This window comes from Patiria miniata, unplaced genomic scaffold (assembly GCF_015706575.1).
Source record: "Patiria miniata isolate m_02_andy unplaced genomic scaffold, ASM1570657v1 HiC_scaffold_5, whole genome shotgun sequence".
Taxonomy (NCBI): Eukaryota; Metazoa; Echinodermata; class Asteroidea; order Valvatida; family Asterinidae; genus Patiria; species Patiria miniata.
In genome coordinates this window covers 34,564,918-34,579,758 of record NW_024037072.1, presented here as the reverse complement: position 1 = coordinate 34,579,758, position 14,841 = coordinate 34,564,918, and the positions used below count along the sequence as shown (strand labels likewise).

At 39.7% G+C, this 14,841-nt stretch overlaps 1 protein-coding gene across 3 annotated transcripts in view; it reads left to right on the top strand.

Annotated features, from left to right (window-relative positions):
• The window catches only part of LOC119740209 (5'-3' exoribonuclease 2-like), an 88,282-nt gene that overhangs the window by 8,201 nt on the left and 65,240 nt on the right, over positions 1-14,841 (top strand). For all 3 annotated transcript variants that reach the window (XM_038215421.1, XM_038215420.1, XM_038215423.1), the window contains exons 7-21: positions 671-721; positions 1,584-1,601; positions 2,499-2,588; positions 3,485-3,534; positions 3,709-3,780; positions 4,647-4,700; positions 6,278-6,357; positions 6,540-6,597; positions 6,981-7,038; positions 7,876-7,973; positions 8,582-8,620; positions 11,758-11,832; positions 12,867-13,012; positions 13,654-13,738; positions 14,314-14,472. In XM_038215421.1, the coding sequence (XP_038071349.1) occupies positions 671-721; positions 1,584-1,601; positions 2,499-2,588; positions 3,485-3,534; positions 3,709-3,780; positions 4,647-4,700; positions 6,278-6,357; positions 6,540-6,597; positions 6,981-7,038; positions 7,876-7,973; positions 8,582-8,620; positions 11,758-11,832; positions 12,867-13,012; positions 13,654-13,738; positions 14,314-14,472 (1,133 nt within the window). The remainder of the gene's footprint in view (positions 1-670; positions 722-1,583; positions 1,602-2,498; positions 2,589-3,484; positions 3,535-3,708; positions 3,781-4,646; positions 4,701-6,277; positions 6,358-6,539; positions 6,598-6,980; positions 7,039-7,875; positions 7,974-8,581; positions 8,621-11,757; positions 11,833-12,866; positions 13,013-13,653; positions 13,739-14,313; positions 14,473-14,841) is intronic.

Here is a 14,841-nt window from a genome sequence, read left to right as displayed (position 1 = left end):
TTGAAGTTTTAGCTCAGTAGATATTAAAACATTTGTGAGAAAACATTGAAAAACTGTTCACAACTTTTTGATCATGAAACCAGTTATTGTCCATACCACTCTTTATTTCCAACGATCAGTCAATTGAAAGCCAGGCAGACATAATAATCTCACAGAATGTTTAGTACCAGTGTAATCTTTAATAGAAGTAAGCTTTTTTTTTATAAGTTTTTTTTTGGTAAGTTACTTTTGGGGTAAATGCAAATGATCCCGTATGCCAGATTGTATTGGAGTGATGTAAAATGATGTCACATTTGGTACACACGTGACCGTTCTAAACCAAAGGAATTAAAGTATCAGAGCGTAATATGAAAACCAGTTGATAAAGCAATAATAAATTGATATGTAGCCAGTTGATTTCAACACGGCAATCAAATCAAGAACCAAAGCTGAATCACTGTAGGCGCCAACCAACATGGCCTAGAGTTAAAAAATGTGGGATTCCATAGGATATATATCCCTTAGTTCCCATATAATTTTCTGTAGGTGCCCTGTCGAGTCCAACAAAATCCATAAACTGCAAATGTTTCTACTGTGATGATAACAGGGGCTTCCCTGTCTACTTGTCCATGCTCATCTCATCTGATGCAGTGAAAATGAGACATTTGTGAATTTGTTCAATTTTTCTTAGGTAACCCCGACCACGATCCGAACACTCATCACTGTCTCTGTGGAGCTGATGGTAAGTGTGCATGTGATTTGTTGATTTTTGATTTGCGATTTGTTGCTTTAGCTCATTTAGCCAGCATACCATATATGGACGTATAATTCTGTGGTTTGGAGAAAATATTTCCAACATTTGTCAGTAAGTTTGTTAAAAGATTTGTTTTTTTTTACACACTTGATAATCCAGTACACATCTATTAACCCTTACTCTCTGAGGGTAGTTTACTGCATGTCAGTTGGTTATGCCAATGCCCTCCAGCTGCAGTTTATTGGCAGATAGTTTGTCTTAACAGTGAAGGCTCCAATTGGCAGGAGTTGGAGGCCCTGGAGGGTGCCTGATATTGACCAGCTGGGGGCACTCACTTTGTTATCAGAGGACTCTCATTGTTCTCTGTGGCATGTATTGGAGTGCCTGTCCAGTTACCCTTGAAATGACATGGCAGATATTGGAGGGCCATGCAAAAAACATAGGAGAGTTTCTTGAGGCACATATTGGCATGCGTTGGAGGGTCTAGTAGGGTAAGGGTTAAATAAAAATTTGCACAAACTGAATAGGAATATTGCCAACTTTATGATTGTTGAGTGTTCAGTTTTGCATTTCACTATAATTTTGCAAGCACCGTATTATTCAGCACTTTTTATGAGCTGACACAGAAACATCACAAGCTTGCTGGGGTGGGACTCGACTGAGTATTCAGCACTTATAAAAATTAAGTTGGTGAAGGGCAAAACCCATAAATCTTTCTATTTCTGTATGAAATGGGATTATTGTTCAGTTTATAAATTAATTTGGTACTGCGTACCATTCTATTAAAACAAGTAAGAATGTATCCTAACATTGTGTCTTTTTTTCCCTTCCGTTGTGTTTTCTACCACAGCGGATCTGATCATGTTAGGTGAGTGAAATAATTTTACTTCTTTATGACACAGGTAGATAGTTAATTGACTGGTTGAAATGGAGCAATTTTCAGTTAATGACTGACCGACGAGGTCAGCACCCAATTTCAAGAAAATTCATCGTAACTAACGATGCATCGTATCCCTACAATGCGCGTCCTGCGATTCATTTCACAAAACACGTCGTAAGTGTGACGTGTCGTACATGTAGGTATATTTAAAGCACATGTGTATTTTTTTTAACGTACCGTAAATAGTTGTCAGATTTTCAGCAACGAGTGGTCAGATCTCCTCTCGAAAAGTTTTTAAAATGTAAAACAAAATGGCGGACGTGTGATGCAAATTTTAAAGGAAAACAAGCTCACGATGGACCGTTAGCTACTTTGAGATTTCAACTGCAATATTCCAGGCTAATGCATATTTACCTTGATGCAGTTTCCATTTACAACTTACACATTGTGTTGGTATTATAGTCTCGTTCCTTTAATTTCTATGGCATAAATCTGGCTAAGAAAAGGACACTTCTTACTACGCGATGACCACAAGACACGTCGTAACTTGTGATGTGTTTTAAGCCATCGTCAAGGAACTTATGACACATTAAATTCATTGAAAGTTTTGCGAAATGGATCCTACAACACGTTGCAAGTTGCAACGTGTTAATGCGTTGCAACTTGAGTTGCAATGCGTTGCAGTGCTTTGTGAAATCGGGTGCAAGCTGGTTGGGAATGTTTGTCAGCTAGAGGATTATGCTTGTTTATAAAAATTACCATTTTCATGGTTTGTAAATTTCAGAATTCCTACTTGACAATTTCCAGGAATCTTTAGCCTTTACTCTTGGATTCCTTTGTTCTTTGTCCCTGTTTGTGAATCCTGTGTTTCTTGTTGGTGTATAGGTCTTGCCACCCACGAGCCCTACTTCACCATCATCAGGGAGGAGTTTAAACCCAACCAGAAGAGGCCGTGCGAACTCTGCAATCAAATGGGTAAGGGTTTCGTCTTTGGAGACTTCCCTCGCAAAAAAACCTAGATGTCCCCACCACAGCCTTTGTTCGTCATCGTTTTCACGAAGGGACGGGCATGTAAAAAATGGCCATTCTATTTTTTTTCTCACTATTTTGCTTTAGAATATTGTGCTTTACCATTCTGACATGCTTCCGTAAGCAAAACATCATGAATTTATAAATAACATTAAAGATGCCATGAGCTGGCATCTCAATAATTGCAGTTGGCGTTTTCACATGCCTGCCCTTTAAACACGTACAAAATGTATTGCACGGAAATGCGTAAATGTTGGTCAACTGATATTTTCATTTGCACGAAGGGACGGGCATATTTTTTTTCTCAGCTGCACGAGCGTGAACATGTGCTCCCCTTGCCTATGAAAAAACACACTGAACAGAAGGGCATAACTGTAGGAAAACTCAAATTTTCATTTTCACGAAGGGGCAGGTATCCCTGGATTCATACAAAAGTTGACCTTCCAAAGAATCATGTGAAGGTTTCCTCACTGCATAAAGTTGTTGCAAAGTAGCAGTTTTTGCAGTTTTAAAATAGGAGAAACTTCTCTTGTGATTATCTCGAAAACATTTTGTCTTCAAAATGCTCATGCCTGTCTCTTCGTGAAAACAGTGATGAGTAGTGCTCAAGATTTTCCCCACAAAACCCCACAACTGATGAAAATTCATTTTACAACACCTCACCAAAACCTAACAGTCACTTTGCTTTAACATCAGTCCCTTTATCCTTTGTCCTTATCCCACTCCAGCCACGTCCTCCCCCTCCCAATTTGCCTTTCCTGATCCATCTTGGCTCTTTTTAACAATACAAAATGGCATATTTTTTATGATTTTGTTTTATAAATTGGATTTGTCTTTCCTAGGTCATGACCTGAAGGAGTGCACAGGTTTACCCAAGGAGATGGAAGGAGAGGTAAGTCAAACATCATGTTGAACCCTTTCAGTTTGCATGTACTTCAAGCCCATGTTGGCGTCACATCCCACACACTTTTTGATCCAACCAAAAATTGAAATCATGTGATTAGTTCTCACAGGAAGAAACTTTCCTTTTTGCTAGTTTCCCCCAAATTTCTTTCTTTCCTTACAGTTTGATGAGCTTCCTGCACCTATTGGAGAGGAGACGCAGTTCATTTTCCTTCGACTCAACATCTTGAGAGAGGTACAGTTTGCCCTTTTGGGCTCTCAAAGCTAGGTCAGAGTCCAAAAAGGGAAAGGAAGAGCTAGAGTCTGGTTCCCAGACTTAGTTCATTTTGTAGTTCACACTTCACCACCCTTGATGAGTCCTAGCATGCCTAGCATGCTTCAGCATATTTTTTTACCCTTCATGCCACATGCAGTCTTAAAGATGTGTGCCTTGTGTTCTCATAAAAAATAACATGTTCTCCTGAAGGAATTTTAAATTTGTACGTTTTGTTTTAATGAAAAGTCTACTATTCTCTGATTTGGGGTGTCTGCAGCCCTCTGAAAAAAAGGGCGTTCATTTTGCTCACAAAGTAACCCACCCTGCAAGAGCTGAATTATTGTCAGGTCCCAATTGAATTTGACTTTTGTGAAGTATTTAAAATAAATCACAAACTAAATGTCAGTGGTTTTTGTTCGAATGTCTCGTTCAAAAGTGAATAACTTTTATATTGCGAGGAAAATAGCAAAGAAAAAACAACATCTGTTTTTCTGTGTCAATCTTTAACTAGCACGGGGATAGGTCTGTATTGCTAGAAATTCAAAATGTTAATAGCCAACTGTTTTGAGAGTTTCGAGTATCATTTATTTGTTTTCAAATTTTCCTTTGTGTTTTATTGCTTTGCCAGTGCACTGTGCTCTTCCTATTTTTCTGAAGTCTTATGACTCAAAACATGGCTAAAGAAGGCCATTAGTTTTAGCTCTGGTTGTTGAGAATTTTTTCTTCCATAACTTGAAGATCGCAAACTTGTTCTACAGCAACAGGCTACAACGTAAGTGAAAGCATAGCAGTTTGCATTTCTCAATTCTCTTGCTTTAAGTTCAGTTTCTTCTTGAATTCAACAGTACTTGGAAAAGGAACTGTGGATGACCGGACTGCCATTTACATTTGATCTGGAGGTAAGTCTGAAACTGAAACTGGATGTCTGTAAAACAGTTTTAAATGGGCTTAGTGCGCAAACACAGCTTTTTTTTACAACTTTCGCAAGTCCAGGGGATGGGACACACCGCGTGCGTATGTGGGCGGGCTGTCACCGCATTATGGGGAGGTTTTTATTGTTAGGGAAATTAGGACTGAGTTATGGGGACTTTCTGCTGTCTCCATAGTGTCTTTGGTCCCCATAGTACCATGAGACAATTCATGTGTAGTCCCCACAGCTACGGAACAAGTATGTGTGTTCGCTAATATCGCGAAGTACACACAACTTGGTTTATTCATAATGTGTACAAGGCCAAAGTGTCGTCAGCAATGCGTTCACATGTCTCTTCCAGAGGTTTCCCCCAACTCTCCCTATCTTACCGTTGAGGGAGTACTTGTGCACGGAGCCCATCATTGATCACAGTCCTTCATTTGAAGAAAATCCAGGAGAGCTATAAATCGCTCTCGCTCTCCTTAAAATCTACGGATATACAGCGGTAAAACGACGGGTTACTATTGTTTTTGTTTTATTTTGAATATAAGGATTTATTCAAGGGGCTGCATTATTATTAGTTTTTGCATAATAACATATGCTCAAGTTGCGTTACTTTTTTCGTTTTTGTTACTGTAAGACAAGGTAAAATTTATTTTAAAAAACTAACTAAATGGAGATTAATAAAAGGTTTGACTACTGCTTAGGCTTTCATTTTTTAATACAGTTGTCAGTTGGTTCATCACTTGATTATACTTGGAAAATGGAGAGTTAATAAACGGCACATAAAGCAACTGAAAATTTGCTTTCAGATTCGTTACAATTATATGAAATGTTATATAATAAATTATACAAAGTGCTACCGGAAACAGCCCATTTGTCTTGAAATACTTTCGACATGAAGTGGTTGATCCCACTCTGAAGGAGATTTTATTTCTAACGGGTGGCAATAAGCCATTTGCGAGTTAAATTTGAATGAAATCTGGAATGCTGACTTAATCCAATGCTTTGCACGTTTTAACTTTGCATTCTCCCGACCAAAGAGACTGTTACTATATCATGTGATTCGGGGCAAGCCTTATGCTAGCAACCCCCAGCTCCAGCATGGTATGGTGTCTTTGTGCCATTCTCACCCATTGTGAACAATGTATTGGTGCTGAGCGTCTCTTACGTAACTATGCAAGAGCTTGCCCCAAATCATGTGATTAGCAACAGTGTCTTTGGTCTGGAGAATTCAACGTTAAAATGTGCCAAGCATTTTGAACAAGTCAGTGTACCAGATGTTTTTCAAATTTAAATCCCAAAAGGTAAAGGTCACTCGCAAATGGCTTATTGAGTCAATCACAAGTCCAATCATAAATCAATTCTTGAGTCGGGTTACTGTGCAATGAGAAAGGAATGTCGTTGTCGCAGTGTGACTGGACTTGAGACTGGGTGACTTGTAATTGACTTGTTGTGATTTTTTGGTGACTTGTGACTGACATGATTAAAACTCTTCATACAGAGTACATCTGTACATATGCTTCCTACACTGATGTTTTCCTTATATTTCCTTTTTGTTTCTAGAGAGCCATCGATGATTGGGTCTTCATGTGTTTCTTTGTGGGCAATGACTTCCTACCTCATCTGCCATCGCTAGAGATCAGGTGAGATCACTGATAGCCATTCCCTTGATTGGTTGGATGGTTTTTTCAAACATGGAACAATTTTTTATATGTGTGATAGTGACTGGAACCAGATGGATATGGCCCACATTGATACAGATATTTAAACGATAACAGCAATAAACAGTGGAGGTTTTTCTTCTCTCTATATTTGCATTATATAGGGAGGGTGCAATCGACAGATTACAGAAGCTGTACAAGAAAGCTGTCTACAAAACAGGTGTAAGACATCATCAGTTAACCATGATCAAGCTTTAATTCACATTCATTTATTTAACTCTTTCGAGCAGCAATGGAGCTCAGACATACACAGATTGATTTTTCGTGTACTTATTCATTTCTGAGTTTAAAGTGACAGCTGAAGTGTTGAACATTTGTTAGAAATAAACTATATTTCGATAAAATATACATGTAGATAATAAGTTTCAAGATGATATAAATATTACATTTGTGGCTTTTGATTTTTTAAAGTCTTAACATTGAGGTGTATAATTCTGTGGAATTGCCCAAATCTGGAATCTTATTTGTTTTCCTTTTTGTGGTTTAAATAACCAGATAAATCATTAGCCTCACATCCTGACTGAATCATTTTTTTCTGTTGCTAGGGTTACCTGACAGACAGCGGGATTGTGAATCTTGAACGGGTGCAGCTCATAATGACAGGTATGAGTAAAGCTTGTAACCAAATGCCTCAGATATTTCTCAAGCTTCGACTAAAGCTTCCCATTGTTGTGTTGCTGATCTGTGTAATGTTTTCAACTCGGTGTCTTTGGCTTAGGCCAAAAAAAAAAAAGTCTCCGGTTTTTGGTATGGAGCTTGCCCAAAAAATGGTGCGGCGACGCGGCTTCTTTTTTTTTTTAACTGATCTTTTTTACCTCAAATGTCGGCTGATGACTGCAAATGGTGCCCGACTAAACTTAGTGCAAATATATGGGCGTCCAGAGAGGCCACATAAAGCTTATTCTCGATCATAACCCCATCCAAAAACACGTTAAAATTGTGCAGCAGCAGGATTCCAGTCAAACCATTGAGTTTGGCGGTTTTGAGACATCATCTTTCATTGAAAAAAAAACTTTTTCATTTTGCCGACGCGCATGGCTACGGCGACGCGCGCGCATACCAGAAACCGGAGACTTTTTTTTTTTGGGCCTTAGGGAAATCAAATATTGTTTAAATCTGGGTTTTTTTAAAATGCATTTTGATATGTTGATTTTTAAAGGGAATAAACAACATTTGCTTTTGCTGTTATTTTCAGAATTTGATGGATTTTGGGTTTAGTATTTAATTTTATATCTGTCTCATTTTTGAGCTGTAACAAAAAAAGAGAGCTTTGTACAGCGTACTGTTATACATTACATGCATTTGAAGCTTTTTTTTTAATTCCTTAAACAAAAAGTTCTTTTTAAATTACTGACTTGATGCTTCCTTTGTGAGAGGAAGTTTAATGCTATTTATAGCTTGTAGTTGAATAACAATCATCTCTTTTTCGTCCTGCATCAGACCTTGGTGAAGTTGAAGACGAGATCTTCAAGCAGAGGAGACAGAACGAGCTACGATTCAGACGGAACCAGAGGGATAGGAACAAGCGCATGAAAATGGTAACGGAATTGTATACAATCATTGAAATTGCTCCTTTTCTACCATAAGACACATTTTGTACTTTTTCCCCCAATGTAATGTTTGCTCAGTGGTACTACTCGTCTTCGAACGCAGCCGGGTTCGAATCCCGCTTGAGCCAATGTGAACATTGGGATTTTATGTCCCTGACCTTGTATTCTATGATTTCTCTCTGGATTTATAGTGACTTGGGAGGCTCATTTCGTCAAAAATATAGCATTGGTGTGTTTGTAAGATTTCTGAGCTGTATTCGTGTAGACTTTTTGAGGAATAAAAAAATTGGGGAAGAATTCCATACATGGACATCACTGATTTTTTTCCCTGCAGTGACCTATCAGCCATCAGAAAGCAATAACATGTCCTAAAAAGTCAAATTTAGCAGGAAAAATATTGAAGCATTTACTGAGAAAACACGTGGAATTTTTCAGACCAGTCTCATAGGGTTTGTGCACAGGGTGTCAAGTGATGTCCAGGTATGGAAGTCTTTCCAGAAATTGTTACATCACCACATAGTGCATTGTTACAGTGTTTATTGAAAAGGTAAAAAGAAAGACATATTTGAGTAACTCAAGTATTATTTCATCTGCAGGACCATTCTTTTGTTAAAGGCGGCTTATTGGAACCAAAGGTACGTGCACAGATATAATTCTGTTAACTCATATAATACTTTAAAGCTATAGTCCATCATTTGTAATTAGTGCATTTTGTTCGTTTGAAGCAACAAAAGTGTTCAAAATCTAATGAAGGATACTGAGCAACTAACCTGATGAAGTTTCAGCCAGTGTTTCCCCTGCCCATTCTTTTGTGAGGCGGCCCGCCTCGGGACTTTTTGAGGCCGCCTCGGCCTTTTTTGGCCAATGTTGCCGCCTCACGGGTACGAAAAAGGAATAAAAAAAAAATTATAATCAAATCTGTACATTTTATGTGTGTGTCTTTGTATTTCACCTTCGAATTCTCCGGACTCGGTGTTCTTTGAGATCGTCATTCGTACCGTAAACCATGGAGGAATAAGAAACGAAGACGATGTACATGTACGTCCAATTCTCTAGCTAGTATGGAGCCTTTTCAACGTCCGTGTGTATATTACTGGTCGAGTCTGGGTGCATGTCAACTCGAGATTTTCGACTGAGTGACGAAGTGACAATGATCCCATTTATGGATACGTTGCGCAATCCTAAAAATGAACGCGCAGATCCTCCGTGCTTAACAAGGCAGATAGTCCAGAGTGCTGCGCACGTTCCGGCTGATTCGCAGTGAGCTCCTCATGTGCAATTGGGCAAGTGGTGCGACGATCGTTGGTTGCACAGCACGCGTGCGTACATTACGTATGACCTGGTACCCTGCTCAGCCTGCCAAGCGATCACGATATCGGTGAATGTAATTTTTTCGTTTTCCGAAGGCTACACAACGGTACCATGTAACGGTTTTCCAATCAAAAATCCTCAAAATACATGCATAAGAAGTCCATGAAATGGGGTTTATTCGGAAGCTTGGACTTTCAGGAGAACACGAAAGTTGTTTTTTTGTCAAAAAATAATGCTGGCCCGTTCCGGCAGCCGATGTTATCGGCATGCCGCAACGCGTGATTACGCGTACACGTGCATGTTCCGTGTTGCCGCGTTGTGTGTACCGTGAATGGAGCTGTATTTTACCCGTGTGTTACGGCGGGCTGTGTGGTCGCATTGCGGTGTGGGCCCAGAGTCAGTCGTACAATCGTGCGGCGCGGTGTTAGTGTTACGGGGGGAAAAAATCATAACTTTTCTGTAACAAGTGATAAAAAGCTGATTCAAAATTCAAAATATTGTATATTTTATAAGGATTCTTCTGATATTAAACATTTTGATCGATTCGAAACATTTAGAGGTGTTAAAATAATAATATTTTGACACTAAAAATTTCAGAATGTTTTCAATTTCATTGACTTTTTTTTATTTTAACTATTATATCTCCAGAACGCAAGCTCATATGAAACTAATTTAAACGTTATTGATTTTGTCGTGTGATTCTCTTTCCAATTATACCAAATTTTCCAGGGTTGTAAAAAAAATCCAAAGAGTGCTTGACTCCCTGGTGGTCGGGGTGGTGGTAGCCCTACATTTTCACAAATAAATAGGGGCCTATGTTGGATTTTTTTGAAAAAAAATCAATTATTTATATCAATATTTTATTCAATATACTGCCCAAAAAAGTAAGAAGAAAGTGACCTCAAATGCCTCACATTGCACCACAGAGCGTCTAGAATGCAAAATTTTTCGGGGCCCTTAAGCGGGCCCCGAACCCCACGCTGCAAGGGCTTCGCGCTTCGCGCTCGCGGGTCTGTTTTCGACCAAATTTATTTTACCACCTCACACCTTCCACCAACCCAGGGGAAACACTGGTTTCAGCTAAGCTTAAGCTGTACATTCTGAGAAAAGCAGCATTCTAAGATCTCAATTTCAAATCAAAAGTTACTGAATCATGTTTTGAATTGTTTTGAATTGCAGCTATACGCGGCGTCGTGCACTGATCCGACGAATTATAACAACCGCGCGCGCGTGTGCGTCGTTCCAATACTTGTGCCCGCTGCGCTGAATAACAAAACGAACTACTAATTAAAATTTTCCTACGGTGCTTCTTAAGAATCACCGTTGGAAATGCCTTCTTTCGTTGATTACTTCAAAATGACAGCTTCCCAGAAAGAATAATTTCACAGGGAGTTTAGTCCCCTTACTATCTTTCAACCAAGTTTGTTTTTCAACAGTAATTACGCCAGTTACTTTTCGGATGGCTGCAAATGATGGACTATAGCTTTAAGTTACTGCAATCTAATGTAGAAAGTTGTAATGATTCTTGGTCTTGTGTGCGTGATGCTGAAGCCTGTGTGCAGGCCTACACCGCGTTATGGGGAAGTTATTTATTGTTGGGCAAATTAGGACCGAGTTGGGACTTTCTGCTGTCCCCACGGCATTTTCAGTCCCCAAACATACCTCGTACAGACGAATGTATGTCCCCACAACTACGAAACAAGACTGTGTGTGCGATGCAACTCACATATACGCTACATAAAAAAAAATCAGCTTCAGGGCGGTCTTGATTAACCCTCCTATGCAAACATACATTCTGTGCCAAGTAGTCCTCTCAGTAAAAATCAATCAAGTGGCTGTTTTCAACAGCTAAGAGCTCCCAGCCTTCATAAAGCAGGATTTACTGGCTGGGACTGTTTATGTAACTTGCTAGAGCTATGCTTTGACTCCAGGTGATTGATAAGCCAGCTGTGACCGCAACTGGCCTGTTTGGTCTGTTCATGGTCTGTTGACTGAGTTTGACTAGTCACAGTGTTTGCTTGACTTATGATCTGACTGCTGATGACAGGCCTGTGCTTAAAGTTCATCAGGGGAAGTGGATAGAAATTTTTACTGTCTGTGACTGTTTAAATAGTAAGAAGGAAAAACAACACTGAGTCTCAGTGGAAGTGTGTGTCATTAAAGACGTGTTTTTCACTCCCAGTGTAAGATGTAGAACATAAATTGGTTTGAAAGAAAAATTTGAAATAGACCTTGTGCACGTTTGTCATTTTTGTGGCCATTTTTGTTTTTTAAATATACGCCATGTCTGAATTACATTGCTACAGCATGCATCACCTCTTGTGTCAATGGGAATGAGTGTCCTCGAACTAACAGACAGACAAACAAAAAACAAAACAAAACAACCCTCCAAGATGGCTGCCATGCTTCGGTTAATTTGATATTCAAGGTGTAAATGTTGTTTGTTTGGTTTTCTACACAGGCCATTTCACGGAACGTGACACAAACAAGTGCCAAGGAGATTGTCAATGCAAGGCATGGCAGCACAGCAAATCAAGTAAGTCACTACCACTGATCTGTACATACTAGATAGTGCATCCATAGTGCAGGCTGAAGTCACTAGGGTGCCATCTTGGACATTGCCATGTTCTTACGCCATCTGCAGCGGTCTCGGTTACACAAAACGGGGAGCCATGTTTTGAGGCCTAAGTAAGTGGCTCACTGTAAATTTGTTTCACTCATGGCAGTGGGCACACGCACTTCCATTCGGTAGCAGTGGAACAACAATGGCTGTGTTCGAGTAGCTCACCTGGATCAGACAGCCGGGCTAATCAAAGACTCAACCGAGGGCCATCATGATCCTCGCGCGATGTCCATAGCTGTGGCCGTAGCCATTGACAAAATGCTAATTTCAAACTGGGTCTAAGTTCGAGATTTACTGATGCTCATGAGGGCTTATTTTTTTTAACCCGAAAAGGGGCGGGGGGGGGGGGGGGGAAAGGAATCTGATAGCCTTGAAAATTTTTTTCGCAACCCGAGCTGTAACGACTTTTTAGCCTCGAGCCTTGCGCATTTTCTGATACCAAAAACATAAAAATTGGACCACGGGTTACCGCGCAGCGAAACATTTTCCGGCGCTATGCGCCATAAAAACTGAATTTTTCCATATACGTCTTGTACGCAGAGCAGAATTACCTATATGTACTTATGAATAATTAATTAGCCATAATTCCAAAACCCTTTCATCTATAGTCATGAAATTTCTTGGGTATGTTCATAATGAGTTGCTCTATTCATGTATCGAGTTTCAAAATTGTTCATCACTCGATGGCCGAGATCTTGGGGGGGGGGGGGGAGATGGGCGGAATCCCACCAAAATAACCCGGCCCTTTTAGGGTTAAGGTTAGTTTCAAATATCCGGTTTCCAAAAACGAAACAGAATAATGGAATTCGAACTGAATATTAAAAATTCTGTATTTAGATCCCCCCACTGTGGCACAGAGACCCAGGAAAACAAACGCAGCCACATATTCAGCATGACCTTTATACGACCTCTATTTGAACTTTCTGTGACCTTTTTTTGGTTACTAGGCGGCTGCCCAGGCTCTTAGAGCATCCTTTACATCAGCTGGGAGCACAGGGAACCAGACCAGGGAAGGTCTAGGGATGAAGCGTTCCCATGAACCACAAGAAGAAGAGGATGAATTTGAAAAACTGGACAAGACAGATTCAGTCAAGTAAGCGATAGTACATGTTGGCTTTGAAGGGGATACAAGAATATATTGCATGAGCTATAATATTAGACGAGTGCAACATTGTTAAAGTGAGTGCAATATGTTCTTGTATCCTGCGATAAAAGCCATCCAATATTATTATATTGCATCCGTCATGATTTTTTTTCCCATTCAAATCAACGAAACCAAAGCTAGGCTGAAAGGAAAAATAGTCTGGTTCTTTTTGCACAAAAGATATTATCAATAAGTACTGGTGTTGGATACGGGGAACATGACTGAAATGGTGGCAGCGTGATAAATGTCTATTGTTCATGCCTACGTGAGGATTGTGAACGTTCAACCAATAAAACAGTCAACTTAAAGGTACCAGATTTCAAAACGATTTCATGTGACACTGGAAAAGTGTTTAAGACCAGCCAGCCGGTCTTTATCATCCATTTAAAACCGGCCACGTGACAGGCTGTCGACCAATAGCAATAGGTAAACCATCTTGGGTATTTATGAATGGTTATTTAATTGACATGATAGTAAATATTGTCTTGAATGTACTCATGTTAAAGGAAACACTCCCACACAAGCGTACAGAATGGAGAACAGGCATTGATGTGTGAATACAAGTGAAATTAATACACTTATTTTTGTAGGCTGTGGGAAGATGGATGGCGGGAGAGATACTACGAAAACAAATTTGATGTGCAGGCTGATGATCGAGAGTTCTGCCACAAAGTGGTAAGCTGGAGTAAATAGCATTTCTTGAGTGAATGGTACCAGGACACGAGCTTTGCATTACTGTTCTTCCCTTTGTCAAAAAGAAAAAACAAGCTAAAGGAAATGGAAGTAAAGAACAGAGTATAACTAACTGTAGACAGACATACAGACAGTGGTGTAAAAGAAGACATACAGCATGGACTTGGAGACAGAGACATGGATATTGTAGAGCACTGTCATGACTCAGACTCAGACTTGAGTCACGATGACAAATGATTCCGACTCGGGCTGACCGTGCGGGCTCGGACTTGGACTCGGACTCGACCTGCGTGACCTAGCACTAAACCAAAATTACCACAAATGACTTCTTTTTCCAACAATATTATTACAAATTATTTTGAAGACCATCCTTTTCTGATCAAGTGTTACAGACAGTGCGGTGCAGAAAAACGCATCTAAGTACTCTACATACAATATATGTTAGCAGATGCATTTTTGAGTGTTTTTGCAAATGATCTTATATGCATTTAATCTTTGTTTGAAAAAGACAGTTTTGAACTACTTTTTTGACGTTATTGTTTGTCTCCGTACCCTAGGCGGAGGCCTACATTCTTGGGATGTGCTGGGTACTGCGCTACTACTACCAAGGCTGCCCATCCTGGAACTGGTACTATCCGTATCACTATGCCCCGTTTGCGTCAGACTTCACTGGGGTGGCCAAGATGCCGCACGATTTCGAGATGGATACCAAACCAGTGAGTACTGCAGACTTGGTGATGCTTTCTTAATAGTAGTTCACACCCGGACTGAAAGGGAAATATGGATGCCGATTATTGATATCACACCAAGTATTCATGATAAAAATTCATCTCAGAACACATCTCAGCTGCGGTAAATTGTGCCGCACGTGTTTTATAATATCGAAATTTATTTTCAAATTGAATATCAAATCGCTACTAAAATTAGGAGCTCTGCAATAAATCAGCCATGAATATGCAATTGTTCCATGATAAACAGGTGTTAATAAAATGAAATAAGTTTAAAATTTTGAATTCGGAACATCCCCCTAATGTTGAGTTGACAATGTTTGTATTCATTTTTCAAAGTCTGTAAGAGTAATTGCT